The sequence below is a fragment of the Pelodiscus sinensis genome, chromosome 8 (assembly GCF_049634645.1).
Source record: "Pelodiscus sinensis isolate JC-2024 chromosome 8, ASM4963464v1, whole genome shotgun sequence".
NCBI lineage: Eukaryota > Metazoa > Chordata > Testudines > Trionychidae > Pelodiscus > Pelodiscus sinensis.
Window position 1 is genome coordinate 4,081,931 of NC_134718.1, and position 17,882 is coordinate 4,099,812.

The window sequence follows — 17,882 nt, forward strand, 5'->3', positions numbered from 1 at the left end:
CCTAAAGCCCTCTCCAGCACCCAAACTCCCTCCCAGAGCATTGGGTACAGAGGGGTGTGAGGGATGTGGGCTCGGGGAGTGAGTTCAGGTGTTGGAGGGAGCTCCGGGCTGGGGCAAACTCCCAGAGCTTGCACTCCTTGCTCCTGCACCCCAAAACTCTGCCACGGATACTCTGTCTGAGCCTGCACCCGAATCCCTTGCCCCAGCCAGGTGAAAGTGAGGGGAGGGAGGGGAATGGAGTAGGTGGGCTTTGGCGGAAAGGGTGGGGTAGAACCTGGGTTGCCCATAATTTCAAAAAGTGATCTTTGACATAGAACTCTTAATTATTGTCTAGTTAAGATGGATGTTCTTTTAACATTCTACAGTGTCCAAAGATTTACCTTTGAAGGGCAATTTTTACATATCTATTACAATTATATTTTAGGAGAACAATTATATCTCCATTCTACCTCCCTCCCTCCAGAGCTAGCAATTTTAAATGTAGGACAGTTGGACTCCAGGTAGGTTTAAGTAAAAAGCAGTTGTGGATGGACATTAGGTTGTCCTGTTCAACATCCCACCAATATATACTACAGTATCTTGGTGAAGAGGATATATCTGAAAAGTACTCCTGAGACAAGTTGCATAAATGCAGGACTCTAGATTTGGGTTAATATTCCCTTCTGAGAGAAATCACAATCAGATAATGTAGATTTTTTTTTAATATACTCAGTGTATGTAGCAAATTATGCTTTTGAAATAAAAGAATGAGAGTTGGAAAGTTTTCTGTTCATGTTGTGATGAAATCTAAACATCAAGAATTTACATAGTGACTTTTTGGACAATTTATTATTAAATACAATAAATATATTCTTTATGTGGTTTGAAAGACACTGAGAGGGTAGCTGATGAACATGTGGATTATTTTTAACCGTTCATTGTTTATTTGGGATATTATTTGATTTTGCTCACTTGAGGTTTTGGTTATTAGATAAGGTTAATGTCAGCATTTTTTTTGTCCAGTGATTGTGCACCCACTACTGCAACCACAGTGCAAGTTAGTAAAGGCCCTTGTATTTTTTTTCTGTTGGCTTTCAGAAATGCAAGAAAATTCATTTTAATCCGAAGGTTAAATCTAACTTTGTCAGTTGGAAGAAATTTATGGCAAATCCATTTTAAATTATCATAGTGTTCATGAGAAAATAAAGGCAGCAGGGTCCATTGCCTTTCAGCTCATGTAGAAATATTTTGTGTGTTTATAAAATTTTCTTTTCAGACCTACTTAATTTATATTTTCGCATTTTTCAGCTTTATCTCCATTTTACTGTTGTTATTACTCCCCAGTGAATCCTTTTGTTGCCCTAATCTTTTATAGCTAACTTAAACAAAGCTCATAATTCAAAGTGGATCACCATAGTAATCCCAATAGATCACCAATTCTAGTTTCAGTAAACTGCTCTTTTATATCAAAGCATTTCCAGTCATGACAATTAACATTTTATATTTCAAAGGCACCTAAAATCAAGATCGGCTGGGCAAACATTCTTTCCATTTTGGTTAGTAAAACTGCACACATGCTGGGAATGTAAGTGGGAAAAGAGGGAAGCCTGTGAAGTTATTGCAGGACTTTGTCATTTTGTTGTGTTATGTTCCATGAATGTGCACATTAGGAAAAGCCGATTGCTGAGAGCTGAACAAATACGTACTGGAGTGAAAAATTTTGTCAGTTGTAAGTGCAGACAATTTGTAACACCTCACACATGAATGGAATAAGTAGCAGTGTACACCCAATTCATTCATTATTATTCTTCTGAACACAGTAACAGAAATGTTGGTGAACGTTCTCAGCATTTGCTCTGATGATGAATTAATGACTGAGGGAGAAGATCAATTTGACGGTAAGGTCACCTTGACATCTAAAGTACTATATTTTCCTGGAAGCATATCTGTCGTAGTGGTTCAGACTTTGACCAATTACAATTTTTTCCCAACATATAATATATTATCTATGGGATTTTTTTTCCCTTTATATGGCACTTTTATACTGATAGGCAAAAAAGCATTTTCTTTTTACATTTAGGATTCTTTCTCGCATAAGCCATTAGTGGGTGATAATGGTACAAATAAAGATCACAAAATAAACATCGTAACTTCTAATCTTAAGTAAAAAGTTCTCAAAGTTTATCAATATTTACAAATTAAGATGATTGTTTACAATAAGTGTTTTCTTGATATACAATATTAATAAACTTTTTAGAAATACATGTTGGACCTTGCTGGTCTGGCACCCTTGGGACCTGACTGGTCCTGAACGAGGGGACTTGCCGGACCAGGGAAGGTCCCCCATTCTCCCCCACGTGGCATGTGCAGCCACTAGGCTAGGGCTCCAGCTTGCCCCCGCTGCTACCCCAGTTTGCCAGGGCTCTCCATGGCCCCACTGCTCCTGCAGCTGGAGCACCACAGCCTGAGCTGCACAGCCGGGACGGAGTTACGTGGCTGTCACTGGGGCTGGAGTTACTCAGCTGCTGGAGCCATAACGCATCCGGAGCTCCACTTTGGAGAAAGGGTTAGAGCTCCCTGGTTGCCACTGGGGTCAGAGCTCCCTGTCCATGGCCGTGACCAGGCTAGAGCTACCCGGTTACTGGAGCCAGGGAGCTCTGTTGGGGACAGAACTCCCCACAATGCCATCTGTCTGTCCCCCCATTATGGTGCTTCTGCCCAGCCACCAGACCTCCCTCTTCCTGGGCTCTCTGGTCCAGGAACATCCATGGTCCATGCCAGACCACGGATGTTGCCAGACAGTGTGTCTCGGTTAAGGGAGGTACAACCTGTAACAGTATATTGGTAATTTATTTACAACATTTAAAGAATACCCAGCTGTTATAAGAAGCTCTTAAAGTAAATTTACATTAAGAAATTTATTTGCACCCTTGGAAACAGCTGGTGTCCCTAGTACAGATTAAAAAAAATCTTTTTTGTGAGGCAAGAAATTATAGCTGTGGAGAAAAAAAATGAACTCTCAAATGTTTTAACTCGGTTGTTGTGTTTTTAAAGCAGAAAAGATTGGAAGAGGAGCTATTGTGTCACACAGATACCTTGTACAGTAAAATTCCGATAATCCAGCACCTTTAGGACATATGGGATGCCAGATTATCAGATATGACGGACTATCAGAAGGGGGGGCTATGAGAAGGGTGGGGTTGGGTGGGATGCCACCCCAGACCCCTCATAGCCCCCCCCTTCTGTTAGTTCGGCTCTGCCCCAGGCGTCCCTGATTCAGCCGCCACTGGTCAGTTTCAGCAGCGGTTGAATCGGGAACGCCTGCGGCAGTGCAGCTGGGGTGCTGCTGGCGTGGTCCGGTAGCACTGCCCCCCCCCCCCCCCCCCAGGTGCTGCGAGACCAACCTGACAGCACCCCAGCTGCTCTGCCCCCGGCTTCCTTGACTCAGCTGCTGGTCAGTTTCAGCAGCGGCTGAATCGGGGAAGCCGGGCACAGAGCAGCTCCAGTTGTCCGGCTGTCCCAGCACTTCCGGGTTCCTGATGGTGCCGGACCATCAGGAGTGCCGGAGCATTGGATGCCGGACCAATGGAGTTTTACTGTATTTACCAAACTGTAAAAACCGATGGTACGTGTAGTCTAGTGCCATGGCCTATAATTTTTGCTTCGACACAGTACAATGGATCCTTTCAGATGTGTACAATAGTAAGATGCCATCACTTGTAATGTAGTATAATAGTCTTGATTAGGGATGTAAATGGTTAACCAGTTACTCAGTAAGTATTTGGCTTACCAGAATGCTAACTAGGTGATAGGTTAATGGGACAGAAAGGGTGGTGGGAACCTGGACAGGTCAGGGTAGCAGGTGGGGCCCAGCAGCGTGGCTCCCTCCAGCAGTCCAGCCCTGCCATGCACCCCAGCAGCCTCGCCTGCAGCCCTAGTCCCAGGCAAGATCCCAGCCCCACCTGTGCTGCAGTGGATGTTTTGAACAATACTTACATCCCTAATCTTGATAAATAATATTATGGTGGGGTTGCATCACAGAAGTCCCTTTGACGTTGTTCCTAAGTCTACTAATCAAGCCACTGATGTCTGCATTCCTGCTCTCTGGGGCTCCCCACTACCCTGTCCTGCTGGTCCAGAAGTTCTGGTCTCCCCCGGCCAAGGCACAGAGTTGGGGTAAAATCCCCCTGTTGAACTTGACAGATACTGAACCAGCTCATCTCTGGGAGGGCTCAGCTATAAGAGCCCAGCACCCAGGAAACCAACCCCCTAAAGGGGACCAAACCCCCAAACAAATCTGTATTATGTGGTGTAAAACTTTTATACAGAAAAAGCTCATAAGGTTCACCCTTTTTATCAATGAGAGAGATGCTGAGTGGATGTCTCCCCCTCCCCCCCCCCCAGATTACAATTATTTACAATAGGCTTGATAATAAACAAGTCTTTATTAAGTATAAAAAATAGAATTTAAATGGTTGCAAGTGAAAACAGTCAGATCAGAGTAAATTACTAAGTTAAAATAAACAAAAAATACCAGTTAACCTTAAATCACTAAGAAACGTGTTACATGCACATTCTTACCTTAAACAGTTGTTCTAAACATCTTTTTCACAACTAAGCAGCCTCCTAGATGGCTAACCAATTCTTAGATGCTCTCAGCAGGCATCTGAGGTGGTAAGTGGGTCTACTGATGTCTGGCAACTGCCCCTGTTGTTTGGTTTCTCCCTGCCCCACGTGCCTTTTGCCCAAGACGGGAATTCTTTGTGCTTAGTTCAAATGTCTCTCACCTCAAGTGGAAAAGTAGCAAAGCCAAAATGGGTATCAATCTCAGGTGGCCTGGCCACATTTCTTTCCAAGACTAACCATAGTTTGGGCTTTCAGGAAGAAGAGAATCGTTCACAGGTCTTTGGCTAGATCACCGAGCCACTAAATTTCCAGAGCATCAAAACCGACCCTCATTTAGCACATTTAGAATGATAAACTGATCTGCACCTCTGACTGCACAAACAAGAATGATACATATACAAAAACAGGATATACAGATTCAGCAGATTGTAACTTTAAAATTGATATGGTTACACGGGGCATTTTGTCTAAGGTGTCTTTGAGTGATGCATATTCATAAGCCAGTTTTCATAAAGCATGGGGGAATCCCATGACAAACATTATTTAGGGTACTGTTCAACAAAACATATTCAAAAATTACCAGAATTTATTTTACTTGAAGAATAGTTAATTGGGGCTCTCTGGTTTAGCAACATCCATGTTTTGGCAGGACCCAGGGATGTTCCAGGATCAGAGAGGCCTGGCATGCTGCAGGGCTGGGAACCCAGCACAATGTGGGGCTGGGGAGACCCCAGTGCACAGCCTGGCTGGGCTGGGAGCCGGGAGGCTGCTGCCTTGATGGAGGGAGGGGCAGCCGGGAGCTGGGGAGCCAGTGCATGGCTTAGCTGGGCTGCAGGTGTGGGGAGCTGAGAAGGTCTGAATATGGCCCAGCTGGGCTGTGGGGAGAGGGAAGCTGGGCTGCAGTAAGGTCGGAAAGGGGGGTAGGAAGCCCAGCATGTGACTCAGCTGGCCTGCCTAGGGGAGCCAATGAGCCCGGTGGGGCTAACAGCAGGGGAGTGAGAAATTACCTCCCCAGATCCAGCAAAATCCCTCATCCAGGATCAGTGAGGTCCTGAGGGTGCCGGGCCTGGGAGGTCTAACTTGTACACATGGATAAACAGTAATTGTTACAAAAAAACCTCTTCTTGACACACACTCTGTTTTGGGGGCTTCCAAATTTGATCCTTACTTATATTAAAAACAGTAACAAAGAAACTGTACTGTGGTAAGAGCTGTGTTTTCATCTTGAAGGTTATGATGATCTGTGAGCGCTACCTGAACTTTCCTGGCACTTAGGATGTTGCTAGAAACATGAAAATTAAAAATACACCCTTGAATCTTGATACTTAAACATACATTATTACTCACATGAGTAATCCTATTGCATTTGGGGGCAGAGGTTCTCTCATGCATGATTATTTTGCCCTCTAGAACAGCCGTGGCCAGTCCATGGCTCATGAGCCGCATGCAGCTCTTGCCCCCCAAAAGTACGGCTCGCGAAGCCACTCCCCCCCCCCCCCCCCGGCTTCCCTGTGCTTACTGGGTCGGAGAAGCGGGGTTTTAAAAATGACACCCAAGATGTCAGCTGTCTTAAAGGGGACAACCTCCTTTTTTAAACAAACTTTTTTTTAAAAAAAATTTTTTGGTTTTGTTGCACAAGTCTGTTCTAGGTGGGGCTTTTTTTTTTTTTTTTTTTTTTTTTTCTGCTTAACAATTCTGATGTGGCTCTTCGCATTTTTTCCTTAGCTGTTTTGGCTATCTTTGTTAAATGGGTTGGCTACCTCTGCTCTAGAATGACAGGTTTTCTTATAGATTTTGTCTACACTTAAAAGTTTAAAGCACAGCTGCAGCAGTGTGCCCACAGTATGAGCACTCGTGGAGAGTGCTCCCAAAGCCTGTTGTACTCCATAGGGGGAGTAGCTAACCTCAGCATAGCCCAATTTACACTGGCACTGTACAATGCTGTTAGTTTCCGTGTTCAGGGGATGTTTTTTCACACCCCCGAGCCAAAAAGTTGCAGTGCTGTGAAGTGCCAATGTAGGCTTAGCCTGTGTTTCTGCAGCAAAGACTAACTTGCTATGATCCCTTTTATGTATTGGAGTTGAACTATTTCCTAATTTTGTGTGTTGAACTGTTTCTTCACATGACTCTACCTTTCAAGCGCAACTGGTTAAGCGGCCACCAGCCATGTGACCACCTCCCAGCCCAGGAAAGACCAGGACCACCTCTGGCCCTGCATACCCCTGCTCCGCCCTCGCTCAATCCTCCCTCTTCCCTGCCATTGTCCTGCGCCCACCCTGTCTGAGTGATGCAGCATGTGGGACTAGCAGAGCCAGCACTGGCAGCAAGTTGCCGGCCCTACACACTCACCAGCATTGGTTGGGCGAGTGGAGCAAGGCTGCCCCACTTTTCTGTGCATCTCCAGCTGCATCACTCCGCTTCCCGCAGTTGAGTGCAGGGAGGTCCCTCCCCTCCCCTGAGTGACATGACTGGAGGAGCAAAGCAAGCTGGGGCCATTGCTCCACTTGCCTTGCCACTGCCAGGGAGTACGAGGGGCTGGGCACCAGGCTCCCCTCTCCCCACTGGCTGCTGGCCTGCCTCTTGCTTCCCTCCCCCCTCCACAATATGCTGTTGAGGGGCATGTTCCCACTCCATGCATTACTTATGCTAACTGTGTACTGTCTTTTATCTTCTCTTCATAACTAGTTTCCAGATACTTGACAAATTTTCCTTACTTATCAGAATTGTAAAATGTATCCAATGTTTTCCACTTCTTCTTCTTTTTCAAGAGGTCCTCATGGATGCTCCATGCTTGGTCTTGGTGATGTCCTGGAGCCTGGATTGGAGATTTTGAAGCATTCCCTTCTGGGCCGCACACGTGCAGCGCAAACCAGCGCTCGCTGTGCTAGTAGGCATGTGCATCCCGATTCCTCCAGTTCTTTCTCAACCGCCCTTCACTTGAGACATAGCTCCAAGTTAGTTAGTGTTATTCTTATGTAGTTAGTTAATTGTAGTTTAAAAAAAATTTTTTTTTGTCATGTCCGGCTCTCTGGGTTTTAAACGGTGCATCTCTTACAGAGACACAGTCCCAATCTCTGATGGCCAGTTGCAATGTGTCAGATATTTAGGGGGAGCACCATTCATCACAAGATTGTCCCCTCTGTGCCAAACTCAAGGCCAGGACTCGCAGGGACAGGCACCTTCTCCTAAACTGATCCTACTGGAAAAAAAGGCACACTCTGCTTCGGATGCAGCAAGGCAGCCCAGGGAGGTACGCCCAACCCCAGCTTTCCCTCAGGGCAAAAAGGCACCAAAAAAGAGGAATTCTTTTGTGTCACATCATCAGCCTTCCTCCAGAAAGCTGTTTCCACCCCAACCATTGGCACAGGGGTCCCACATCAGCACTTACGACGCGCTGGGCACCTCAAGTGTTCAGGCATCATCAGCTGCCGGCGGCACTGACTGCAAAGGGCCTAAACGTCACCCTAAAACCATACATGTACAGACCACAGTACTGTCATCTACATCAGTACTGTCTCATACATCAGCAGTTCCGACAACTTCAGCGGTACCGATAACTACGACACCGACATCACTATCGACACTGCGCCCGAAGGCACCAACCACTTCTGCACTGATGGTGCCCTTCATTCCTTGGCACCATCTGCACCAACCAGAGCTGCAGCACCGATCGTATACTTGGTATTGCCAACATACCAGTGATCTAGTCCATCCACGCCGAACACACCGTCAGCATTGTATAGACATACATTACAAACTGATCCTTACAGCACCGTTGCCATACATGCGAAACACTCACTTAGCAGTAACATCTGCCCCTCAGTCACTGCTTTTTGGCACAAATGCTTCATTGGTACCGATGACATCACATGCTCTATCCTAAGGATGAAAAAGACTAGTCGACTATCCAATAAGCATTTGCTTATCAGATAGAATTTTGACTAGTTGACATTCCCCCCCTTTGCTGCCTCCATAAAATAAGATAAGGGGTACTTCAAAGTCGCAGTGCCGTCATTTTGAAACCCCTAGACAGCTTTTCAAAGGTACAGCCGTGGAGCCCGGGATCAGCTGGGGACTTCCCAGCTGATCCTGGGTTCCAGGGAAGTGCTGTGCGGAGCCTGGGGTCATCTGGGGAGTCCCCAGCTAATCCTCGGTTCCACTGCCCCTTTAAAACAGGCGGAGATGGCAGTTTCAAAAGGGAAGCCCTCCAGATACATCACCACCTACCAATTCATAATCTTCACCAGATGAGGCTGTGATGCCACCTCCACCGTCAGCTGCAGACGACTTTGAGCACTTTAACGAACTCTTTAAGAGAGTTGTGACTGAGCTCAAAATCGCCATGGAAGGAGTGGCGCAACTCCAGCATAACCTCACTGATATATTCCTGACTGCTCCATCCTACAAAATTGCCCTCCCCATCAGTCCCGCCATTTTGGATCCAGCCAACACAATTTGGCAAACTCCTACATCGATTCCATCTACATACAAGTGTTCAGACAAGAAATACTATGTACCTGCCAATACCTCAGAATTTCTCTTTACTCATCCCACACCAAACTCTCTAGTGGTGGAAGCTGTACACCAGGGGGCGAAACAACATCGCTTTCGTACCACTCCACCAGACAAAGACACTAAGAGGCTTGGCCTATTTGTGCATGAGACGTATACTTCTGCAACTTTACAGTTCAGAATTTCAAACTGTTCAGCCTTGCTAGCGAAATAAGACTTTCGCAATTACTCCAAACTCATGGAGTTTGCTGATGACATCCCTGAGGCAAAGAGACCTCAATTCACCGGCATGTTATCAGAGGGGCACCTCATTTCCCAAGCTGTCCTCCAGGCAGCACTTGACGCCGCTGACACTGCTGCGAGAACCATGGTCACCTCCATTGTGATGTGTAGAGCCTTCTGTGTTTCCCTGGCCACATTCCCGTATGAGAGCCAATCCACAGTGGAAGACTTGCCATTTGATCAAGAGAAGCTATTTGCAGCTAAGACCAATGAAGTCCTCAACACTATGAAGGACTCCCATGCCACTCTCTTCACATTAGGGATACATATGCCTGCCAGTAGGTGGAGACAACACCGGTATCAGCCCTATCAGCGGCCATGCTACCTGGCCTATGTTATCCTGCTGAATATGCTAGGCAGAAATCGAACCCAGCCTCAGAGGTGAAGACAGTCTCTCGGCTCAGCCCCTCAACCACTACTGACCAATAGGCAAATTTGAATGCATGGTTGAGGGCCTCAAAAACCCCGTACAAATTTCAATGCAGAGAATGACCACGCAAACCTTCCAAAATCGGCTTTGCCCATTTTACCACCAGTGGGCTTACATCACCTCAGACAGATGGGTGCTCGACATTATTCTGTCTGGTTCCATCATCCCATTTCTCTCCAACCCTTCTATCCACCCTCCTACCCCGTCCTTCTTCAGGAACCCCTCTCATGCTACGACAGGAGATGCTTCATCTATTAGATCTAGGAGCCATAAAACTGGTTCCACAAGAGCACAGAGGCAGGGGCTTCTATTCCTGCTACTTTCTGACTCAAAAGAAATCAGGAGGCTAGAGGCCAATTCTGGAACTATGCAAACTGAACAAATATGTCAAGACGCAACACTTTCGCATGGTCACTCTATCATTAACCTGGCATTGCAACAAGGCGATTGGTTTTCAGCCCTAGACCTCCAGGATGCATACTTTCATATCCTGATTCATCCTGCCCACAGAAAATTCTTGAGGTTGACAGTAGGCCAGGACCAATACCAATACCAAGCCCTACCCTTTGGTCTGTCAATGGCCCTTTGGCTTTTCTCTAAGTATTGCTGTAGTCACAGTGTGTCATCACTCTATGGGAATAATCGTATTCCCCATCTCAACAACTGCCTTCTCAAGTCAACATCCCAGACGGAATTGGCACGCCTTATAGCAGTAACCATACAATGCTTTCAAAATTTAGGCTTCCAAATAAACAGGAGAAAGTGTTCCATTCACCCTTCCCAGAACATACAATTAATTGGGGCCTGCCTAGATTCCATGTGTCCTTGAGCCTATCTACCTCACGAAAGATTCCTCTTCATTCAGGCGCTAGCTACAATGATCTACCGTGTCTCTCGCACCACAGCCAAGGATTGTGTGGAAGAAAACAAGCCTTCACTCTGCGTTGTGTTTAAGCAACAAGTAGCCAGAGGCAGTTTTATTACAAGCTGCAGCAAGGGAAAAACTGGTTCGGACAGAGGGGGAGCCCCCCCCCCCCTTCTGAGGCAGATCTTCGAATACAAGCAATTATGAAGCAGTTTATATACTGTCTATTAGATATAATGACAATAACAATTAGTCTCCTTCCCATTACAAACACCAATGGCTAACAGTTATTTAGTTCCACCCAGATGCTCCTTATCTCAAGGTCCCTGCCAGAGTCAGCATTCTATCCTTATCTCCGTATGGAGGCGAGAGGCAAAGGCAGCGTCTAATTACAGATCTCGCGTTGTCAGGCCACAGACTTAGCCTGACTCTTGCTCTCTTGTTAACAAGACCAAGATGGCTGCACACAAATTCCCTTATTCCCTTTTCCTGCCTCCACAATTGTTTGCAACTTCTTGGCCACATGGCGGCCACAACATTAGTAATATTGCATGCTCAACTTCACATGTGCTGCCTACAAGTTTGCGTTTCCAGAGTATACGAGCCTTGGAAACACCCTATATCGGTCTCGCTCACAATACCACACGAGGTCAAAACATCACTCCTTTGGTGGCCCAAACCAGCCAATCTTTGCACGGGTGCCCTGTTTCTTCAGCCTTTCCCCTTGTGCATGATTACAACAGATGTTTCCCTCACCAGATGGGGTGCTCACTTCCGAGATCAGACTGCCCAAGGCCTCTGGTCAACTTCAGAGATGTCTTTACACATAAATCTATTAGAACTGCATGCCGTACACAATGCTTGCAGATATTTCCTGCCTTCCATTGCCAACAAACATGTTGTGTCCTCACAGACAACATTGCCTGAGTCTTCTATATCAACACACAGGGCAGAGCCAGATCTCCATCCCTTTGCACCGAAGCCATAAAGCTGTGGAATTTTTGTATCAGCTGCAACATCCACCTCTCCGCAATTCACATACCAGGTGTCTCCATTGTGACGGTGGATGCTCTCAGCAAACACTTTTCCCTAACATCACGAAGGGGTGCTCGATGTCTTGATAGCATGCTCCCATTTTCACAAATGGTGCCTACCATGAATAGATCTGTTTGCAGTGCCACACAATACCAAATGCACTCAGTTTTGCTCAAGAGCGGGCATAGGGACAAGATCTCTTGGGGATGCCTTCCTTATCCAATGGAGTTACGACCTTGCTTACGTCCCCTCCCTCCCCACTTCTGGCCAAGATCATTCAGAAGATCAGGACAGATGGCTCCACAGTCATCCTGATAACTCCCGCCTGGTGAAGACAACCGTGGTGTCCCTTCCTGCTCAGAATGTCAATTTGCACACTCATCACTCTTCCTCTCCAACACAATCTAATCACTCTGGGGCAAACAACCCAAACCTACCTGGAGCTATGCAAGCTACATCTAACAGCATGGTTACTCCGTGGCTCTTCCACTTAGAACTAGACCTCCCGGAACAGGTTCAAACAATCCTCATCCACAGCCTTACAAGTGGAAGCGATTCTCAGCATGGTGTACATCGAAGGTGTAACCCAATGTCAACCCAATGTCAACACACCTGTCCTTCATCCTTGATTATCTACTCACCTTAAGCAATCAGCACGCTCGTTTAGCTCTATCAGGGTATACCTAGGTACATTACAGCCTTCCACTACAAAATTGATGGATGCTCCATGTTTACTCACCCTATCATCAAAAGGTTTCTCAGAGGATTGCATCTTTTACATCCTGATATCATACAACCAGTGCCTGCCTGGGATCTTGGGCTAGTACTGTGAGCCCTGGCCTTTTGAGCCCCTCATTTCCTGCTCCCTTTCACACCTCTCCATGAAAGTTGCATTCCTGGTTGCTGCCACATTGGCCCCCCACGTTGGAGACATAATGGCACTTCATGGCTGACTCACCTTTTTACAGTATTTCACTCTGATAGGGTGGTTACCCTTTGCACACATCCAAAATTCTTACCAAAGGTTCCTTCAACATTCCATATAAATGAACCTGTAAACCTACCTGTATTCTTCCTTAAAGCCACACACAAATGCATTTAAGTCTGCCATGCATACCCTCGATGTTCGAGTGTTGTCTTCTTATCTAGAAAGAACTAGGACCTTCAGACAGTCACCTCACCTATTCCTCCCATTCGCCGATTGAGTTAAGGGACACCCCATATCGAAACAGAGGCTCTGAAAATGGATTACAGGCTGTATAAAAATTGCTTACACGCTCCAGGGCCTACAACCACCATCACGCTTGACAGCTCATTCCACCAGGGCAGTATCCGCTTCCACAGCGTTCCTATGTCATGTGCCACTAATGGACATTTACAAGGCAGCCACCTGGCCAACGCAATGTACCTTTGCCAAGCATTATACACTTTCCTACATGGGCGACACTGCAGTGGGCTCTGTTGTGTTATCCTCTGCTTACTGTAACATTCTGAAGCCCTAACCACCAAGGGACTTGTTAATCACCAAGTGTGGAGCAGCCATGAGGACCTCTCGAAGAAGAAACGAAGGTTACTTACCTTGCTTAGTAACTGGAGTTCTTCACGATGGTGTCCCTATGGATGCTCCAGGGCCTACCCTCCACCCCTCTGCTTCGGACCTGGGGGTCTCCAGCATAGAGAAGGAACTGGAGGGTTCAGGCCGTGCACGCATGGTGCCTACTAGCACAGTGCATGCTGGTTCGTGCTACGCATGTGCAGCCCGGCAGGGACTGCTTCAAAATCTCCAATCCAGGTGTTGGGATTGGACCAAGACCAAGCATGGAGCCTCCACAAGGACACCATCTTGAAGAACTCCAGTTACTGCACAAGGTGAGTAGCCTTCATATCTTTATTCACCTAATACCTTTGTAGTGTGGCCATTTTCCATTTCCTTCTCTTTTCTTTTCTAAATTCATTCTTTGTTACACTGACAGGTAAAATATCTTTTTTTATTATTATTATTTCTCTCACTTTTTTCTTCATCGTTCACTTCTTTTTTTTTCTGCACTCTCCATCTGAAGAACAACTCTCATATGGCAATAAAAAAGGTACAGACCAGACAGAATAATAATGATTTGAAATATGACTTAATAGAACCATAATGTGAATATGATAGTACAGTACACATATATGTACTGAGATACATAAATAGAATTTTTGTTTTATTACCAGTCTGTTAAAACTACTTATGATTTGTATTTATGTCATCAGAAGTCATATTCCAAAACCATTTGTCTTTCTGTGCATGAAAAATTTTCTCCTTTCTTCCATTCCTCTTTTCTTTATATAGAATGTCATTCTTTTGTGTCTCTAATAGTTTATCTTTGGACCTGCATGAGTAGGGAGCAGTTTGTTTTATTTTTTATAATGATTTTTAGTGTGGATATTTTACTTTAAAATTATGCATGAAATATGTTTAGAAAATGTTCCAAAATCTTGTTTGTATGGTACCTTTAGCATCTTCTAACTAGTTTTAAATAGAAAAAAGTAATATGTATGCCATGCAGTTTTATAGAGGTGTTGATCTAATAATTGAAAATACATTTGTTAAATTAAGTTTATAGTAGCTAACAAATATTTTCCCAAATCCCAAACTGTACTGTTCAGAAATATTTTTCTGATTGTGATAATTTTTTGAAGAAAATATTTGAAATCTGTACAAATCCTGTCACTGGAAGGAAATATTTTTAATTATACTGAACACATCAAAAGGTTCATGTGATATTTGTAATGGTTAGGTGAATCTTTTGGAGAATAGTAATATTGCTGGATGTGTTTCAGACTAATAATTGTATTGCACAGTTAATAGGACCAGTATATAGGATTCTGGTTGTGCCTCATAATCAAATGAAACTTAAGCAGCCAGAGGACCTGTCTAAGGAAGGGCAGCCTTCATGAGTTGCCTATGGGACACCACATTGCCTGGAATCTATTACAGTACCATCTGCTGCAGCTTTCTTCCCAGCACACTTGGTACACCAAGGTACATGGAGGGCTGGGAGGCAGGCAGAGCAGCAGGTGCCTGCATCAGGATAATTCTTCCCCAGCCAGAACGGGGGATTTTAGGGTACCTTTATTTCACCTCATCACTTTCATCACCTTCATGAATTGCAAAGGTGCTCTGGAGAAGGAGTAAATACTTCCCCCAGCTCCCCAGTAAACTAGTTCGTGTTTTATAGTGTTTTAAACATTTTAAAAAATATATTAACTTTTTTTAGATTTTCATTGGCAATGGAAAATACCCTTCTGCTAGTGGAGTAAAGTAGAGCTTGATCCAGCCAACAGTAGTCTCCTTTCTACATATTTCCTGAACCTGCCATGTGCTCCTTGGGCTCTCCAGCCATAAAGGCTGTTCCCTTTTTTCTACTGGTTGCTGCCTTTCGTTTTTGGCTAGAGCATTTCTTTCAGTGAATTGGCTGATATGTGTATCCCCAGCTATCCCATGTCTGCTGTTTTTTCCTTTTTTCCTTTGATCCTTCAGGGTCTCCTTTTTTCTTCTTGCCCCTGGTTGCTTTACCTGCTTTTGCTTCTATTCATCAGAAGGCTGCATGCACCGAGAAGTGGGGTCTTCACTGGATGCATGCATATTGTGGATTCCTTCTACAGATGCATTCTTTGGATAGGAATGGGCAGAATCTAGTGTTTGCAGCTTTTTCTCTGTCCACTGCTCCTTTCCTCTGCTCTGTGTCCCTGTGAAATAGTTTGGCACCCGCCTTGTAGGGTGCCCATCCGCCAAGTTGGAGAACATTTGTTTAGCCTTTGGGTTGTGAGAGGAGTGAAATAGCTAACATGGCATTCTAAGTTCACCCTCCACCTTTTGTCTTGCCTTGCTTAAATGCAACATATAATCCCCATGTACCACAGTTTGGCTGGTTTCTTTCCCAGATACCTAAATATTCAGAGGAGAATTTTGAAGTGACCATAGCTTTAATGGTGTTGATTGGTCCCTGGCTGAGCACTCATTTGAGAGTCACCAAGTGAAAGGAAAAATTAGCTGTGGGAACCTCCTTCTGCCCACAGTAAACTAAACCAAAATAATTGGTAGGGATGAAGAGGGAGCTCCTGCACTGTAGCAGCTCAAACGGAGACAGTGATGTCCCTCTATTTCTCATTCTGAAGTAGAGATGTAAAATTCTGTTTAATTGGCTAACCAGTTAAATATATTGTTTAACCAGTTAGCTGATTAACGGGAGCGGGGAGGGACATGACTGGGGTGGGGAGGACCTGGGCCTGCCACAGGTAGGGGCTGCTTCAGCCAGGCTGGAGCAGCCCCTGTCCGCAGCGGGCCCCCCATGGGGCTGGATTGGTCCTCTGCCAGTGACAGAAAAGGAGCTGCTCCAGCCCCCCCAGGTAACCTTAACTGGTAAGCCTCACCTGTTAAGGGTGAGGCTTACTGGTTAAATCTTCACATTCCTACTCTGAGATAGGGATGTAAAACGCTGTTTAACTGGCTAACTGGTTCAACACATTGTTGAACCTGTTAACTCAGTGGTTCCCAACCACCAGTCCATGGACCCCTGCTTGCTGGCACTCTGCCAGGCCACACCAGTTGCTGGGGACCTCTGCCCACCGGGGAGCACCGTTCCCCATAAGCTGCGCACACACTAAAAATTCTCCTCCCACCGTGAGTGGCGCTGCAGACTGCCCCAGTGTGTTGCAGCTGGAGCCAGGCCATGGTGAGGTTCTCCTTACTGGGGCAGCCTCAACTCCACCCCTGTTTCAGCTGGCGGGGCTGCATGACCAGCTGCTGCTCTGTGTTCTTTCCATTGCGGGTGTCGTATTCAGGACCTGGGAGGGGAGCCTTCACGGCCATGAGCATCCCTGACTTTATTGACATTACCAAGGAGGATCAGGTTAGAGGCCCCGGGCAACTGTGCTGGGTGTCCGTGATTTCTGCCCCTCCTCTGGCAGGACCCGGCTTCCCCTGCAGGGTCTCCTCTGCCAGCTCCAGCCTGCACCACGTGTCTGGCCACTTCCCAACATCGCAGGGCACTGCAGCTGGCAACGCCAGGCGAGGGAGCCCAGCTTCCTGACTCAAACCAGCAGGTGTCGGGGGGCTAGTACCACCCGGCTGTTGGGTGGGTGCTGCGAGCCAGAGATGCGCATAGGCTGATTGACTCTGCGTCTCTAGGCCCCAACTGCTAAAGGCCTGGGGAGGAACTCTAGACCACCAGAAATGTGCGCCCACCTCTGTCGCCTGTGCCGCAGACACTGCTGATCCCGTCTGTGTGTCGTGGGCTGGGCTGTTGCCAGGCCTGGCAGTGTAGGGGCGGGTTATCTTCCTGGCCACAGAAGAGCGCTTTGCTGCGTGGTGGGAGGGCTGTGCTGAGCATTGCACCGCAGGTGCTGCAACCCAGGCAACAGTGCTCAGCTGGCGGCTGGGAGACAGTGCAGAGCTAGGTGAGGGGGGGTGGGCTAGTGCTGGGGAGCTTTGGGAGTGGGGGACTCTAAGAGATGGGGGGGCTGGCACTGGAGGAGTTCTGGGGGTGAGGCTAGTACTGTGGGGCCATAGGGGCATGGCTGGCAGTGGAGGGTTCTGGGAATGAGGCTAATATTGGGGACTGGGGGCTGGCATTGGGGGAAGGCTCTGGGGGGGTTGGGTGTATTGGGGCTCTGGAAACAGGAGGCTGGCACTGGGGGGGTCTGGTGATAATGAAGGATCTAAGGGGTGGGGGACTGGCACTGGGTGGGTTTGGTGCAGGGGACTCGGGGCTCAGTGGCTGATGCTGGGGGGCAGTGAAGGGGGTGGGGGGCTCTAGGGGTTAGGGCTGGCTCTGGGGGACTCTAGAGGCCAAGGCTTTTGAAGGACCGGTAAGACTTTATTTGAATATTTGCGTATTCATTGTTAAATAATAAATATGCAAATGTTACCAGTCTGCCAAAAGTTTGTGAATGAGTTTGCAAGTCCCTGGTATCAAAAAGGTTGGGAACCACTAAGTTAACTGATTAACTTAGACAGGACTGCTCTGGTACAGACAGGGGGTATAGACAGAACTGATCCGGTCTCCTGGCTGGAGCAGACCCTGTCTGTGGGGCGCCTGGGCAGAAGAACAGAACCCCTGTCCACAGCAGGCCCCTCCCATGGGGCTGGAGCAGCCCTTGGCCTACTGAAGG

At 46.7% G+C, this 17,882-nt stretch overlaps 1 protein-coding gene across 14 annotated transcripts in view; it reads left to right on the forward strand.

Moving 5' to 3' along the window:
• Nucleotides 1-17,882, forward strand: part of PPP3CB (protein phosphatase 3 catalytic subunit beta) — a 74,337-nt gene that overhangs the window by 40,751 nt on the left and 15,704 nt on the right. For 10 of the 14 annotated variants that reach the window (XR_012905747.1, XR_012905750.1, XR_012905749.1 and 7 more), the window contains 2 exons: nucleotides 1,800-1,877; nucleotides 13,790-13,816. Coding sequence is in view for 10 of the 14 variants with exons in the window: in XM_075935724.1 (XP_075791839.1) it covers nucleotides 1,800-1,877; nucleotides 13,790-13,816 (105 nt within the window). In the remaining 4 variants the exon portion in view is untranslated. The remainder of the gene's footprint in view (nucleotides 1-1,799; nucleotides 1,878-13,789; nucleotides 13,817-17,882) is intronic. The other 4 variants (XM_075935718.1, XM_075935719.1, XM_075935721.1 and 1 more) reach the window with 1 other exon arrangement.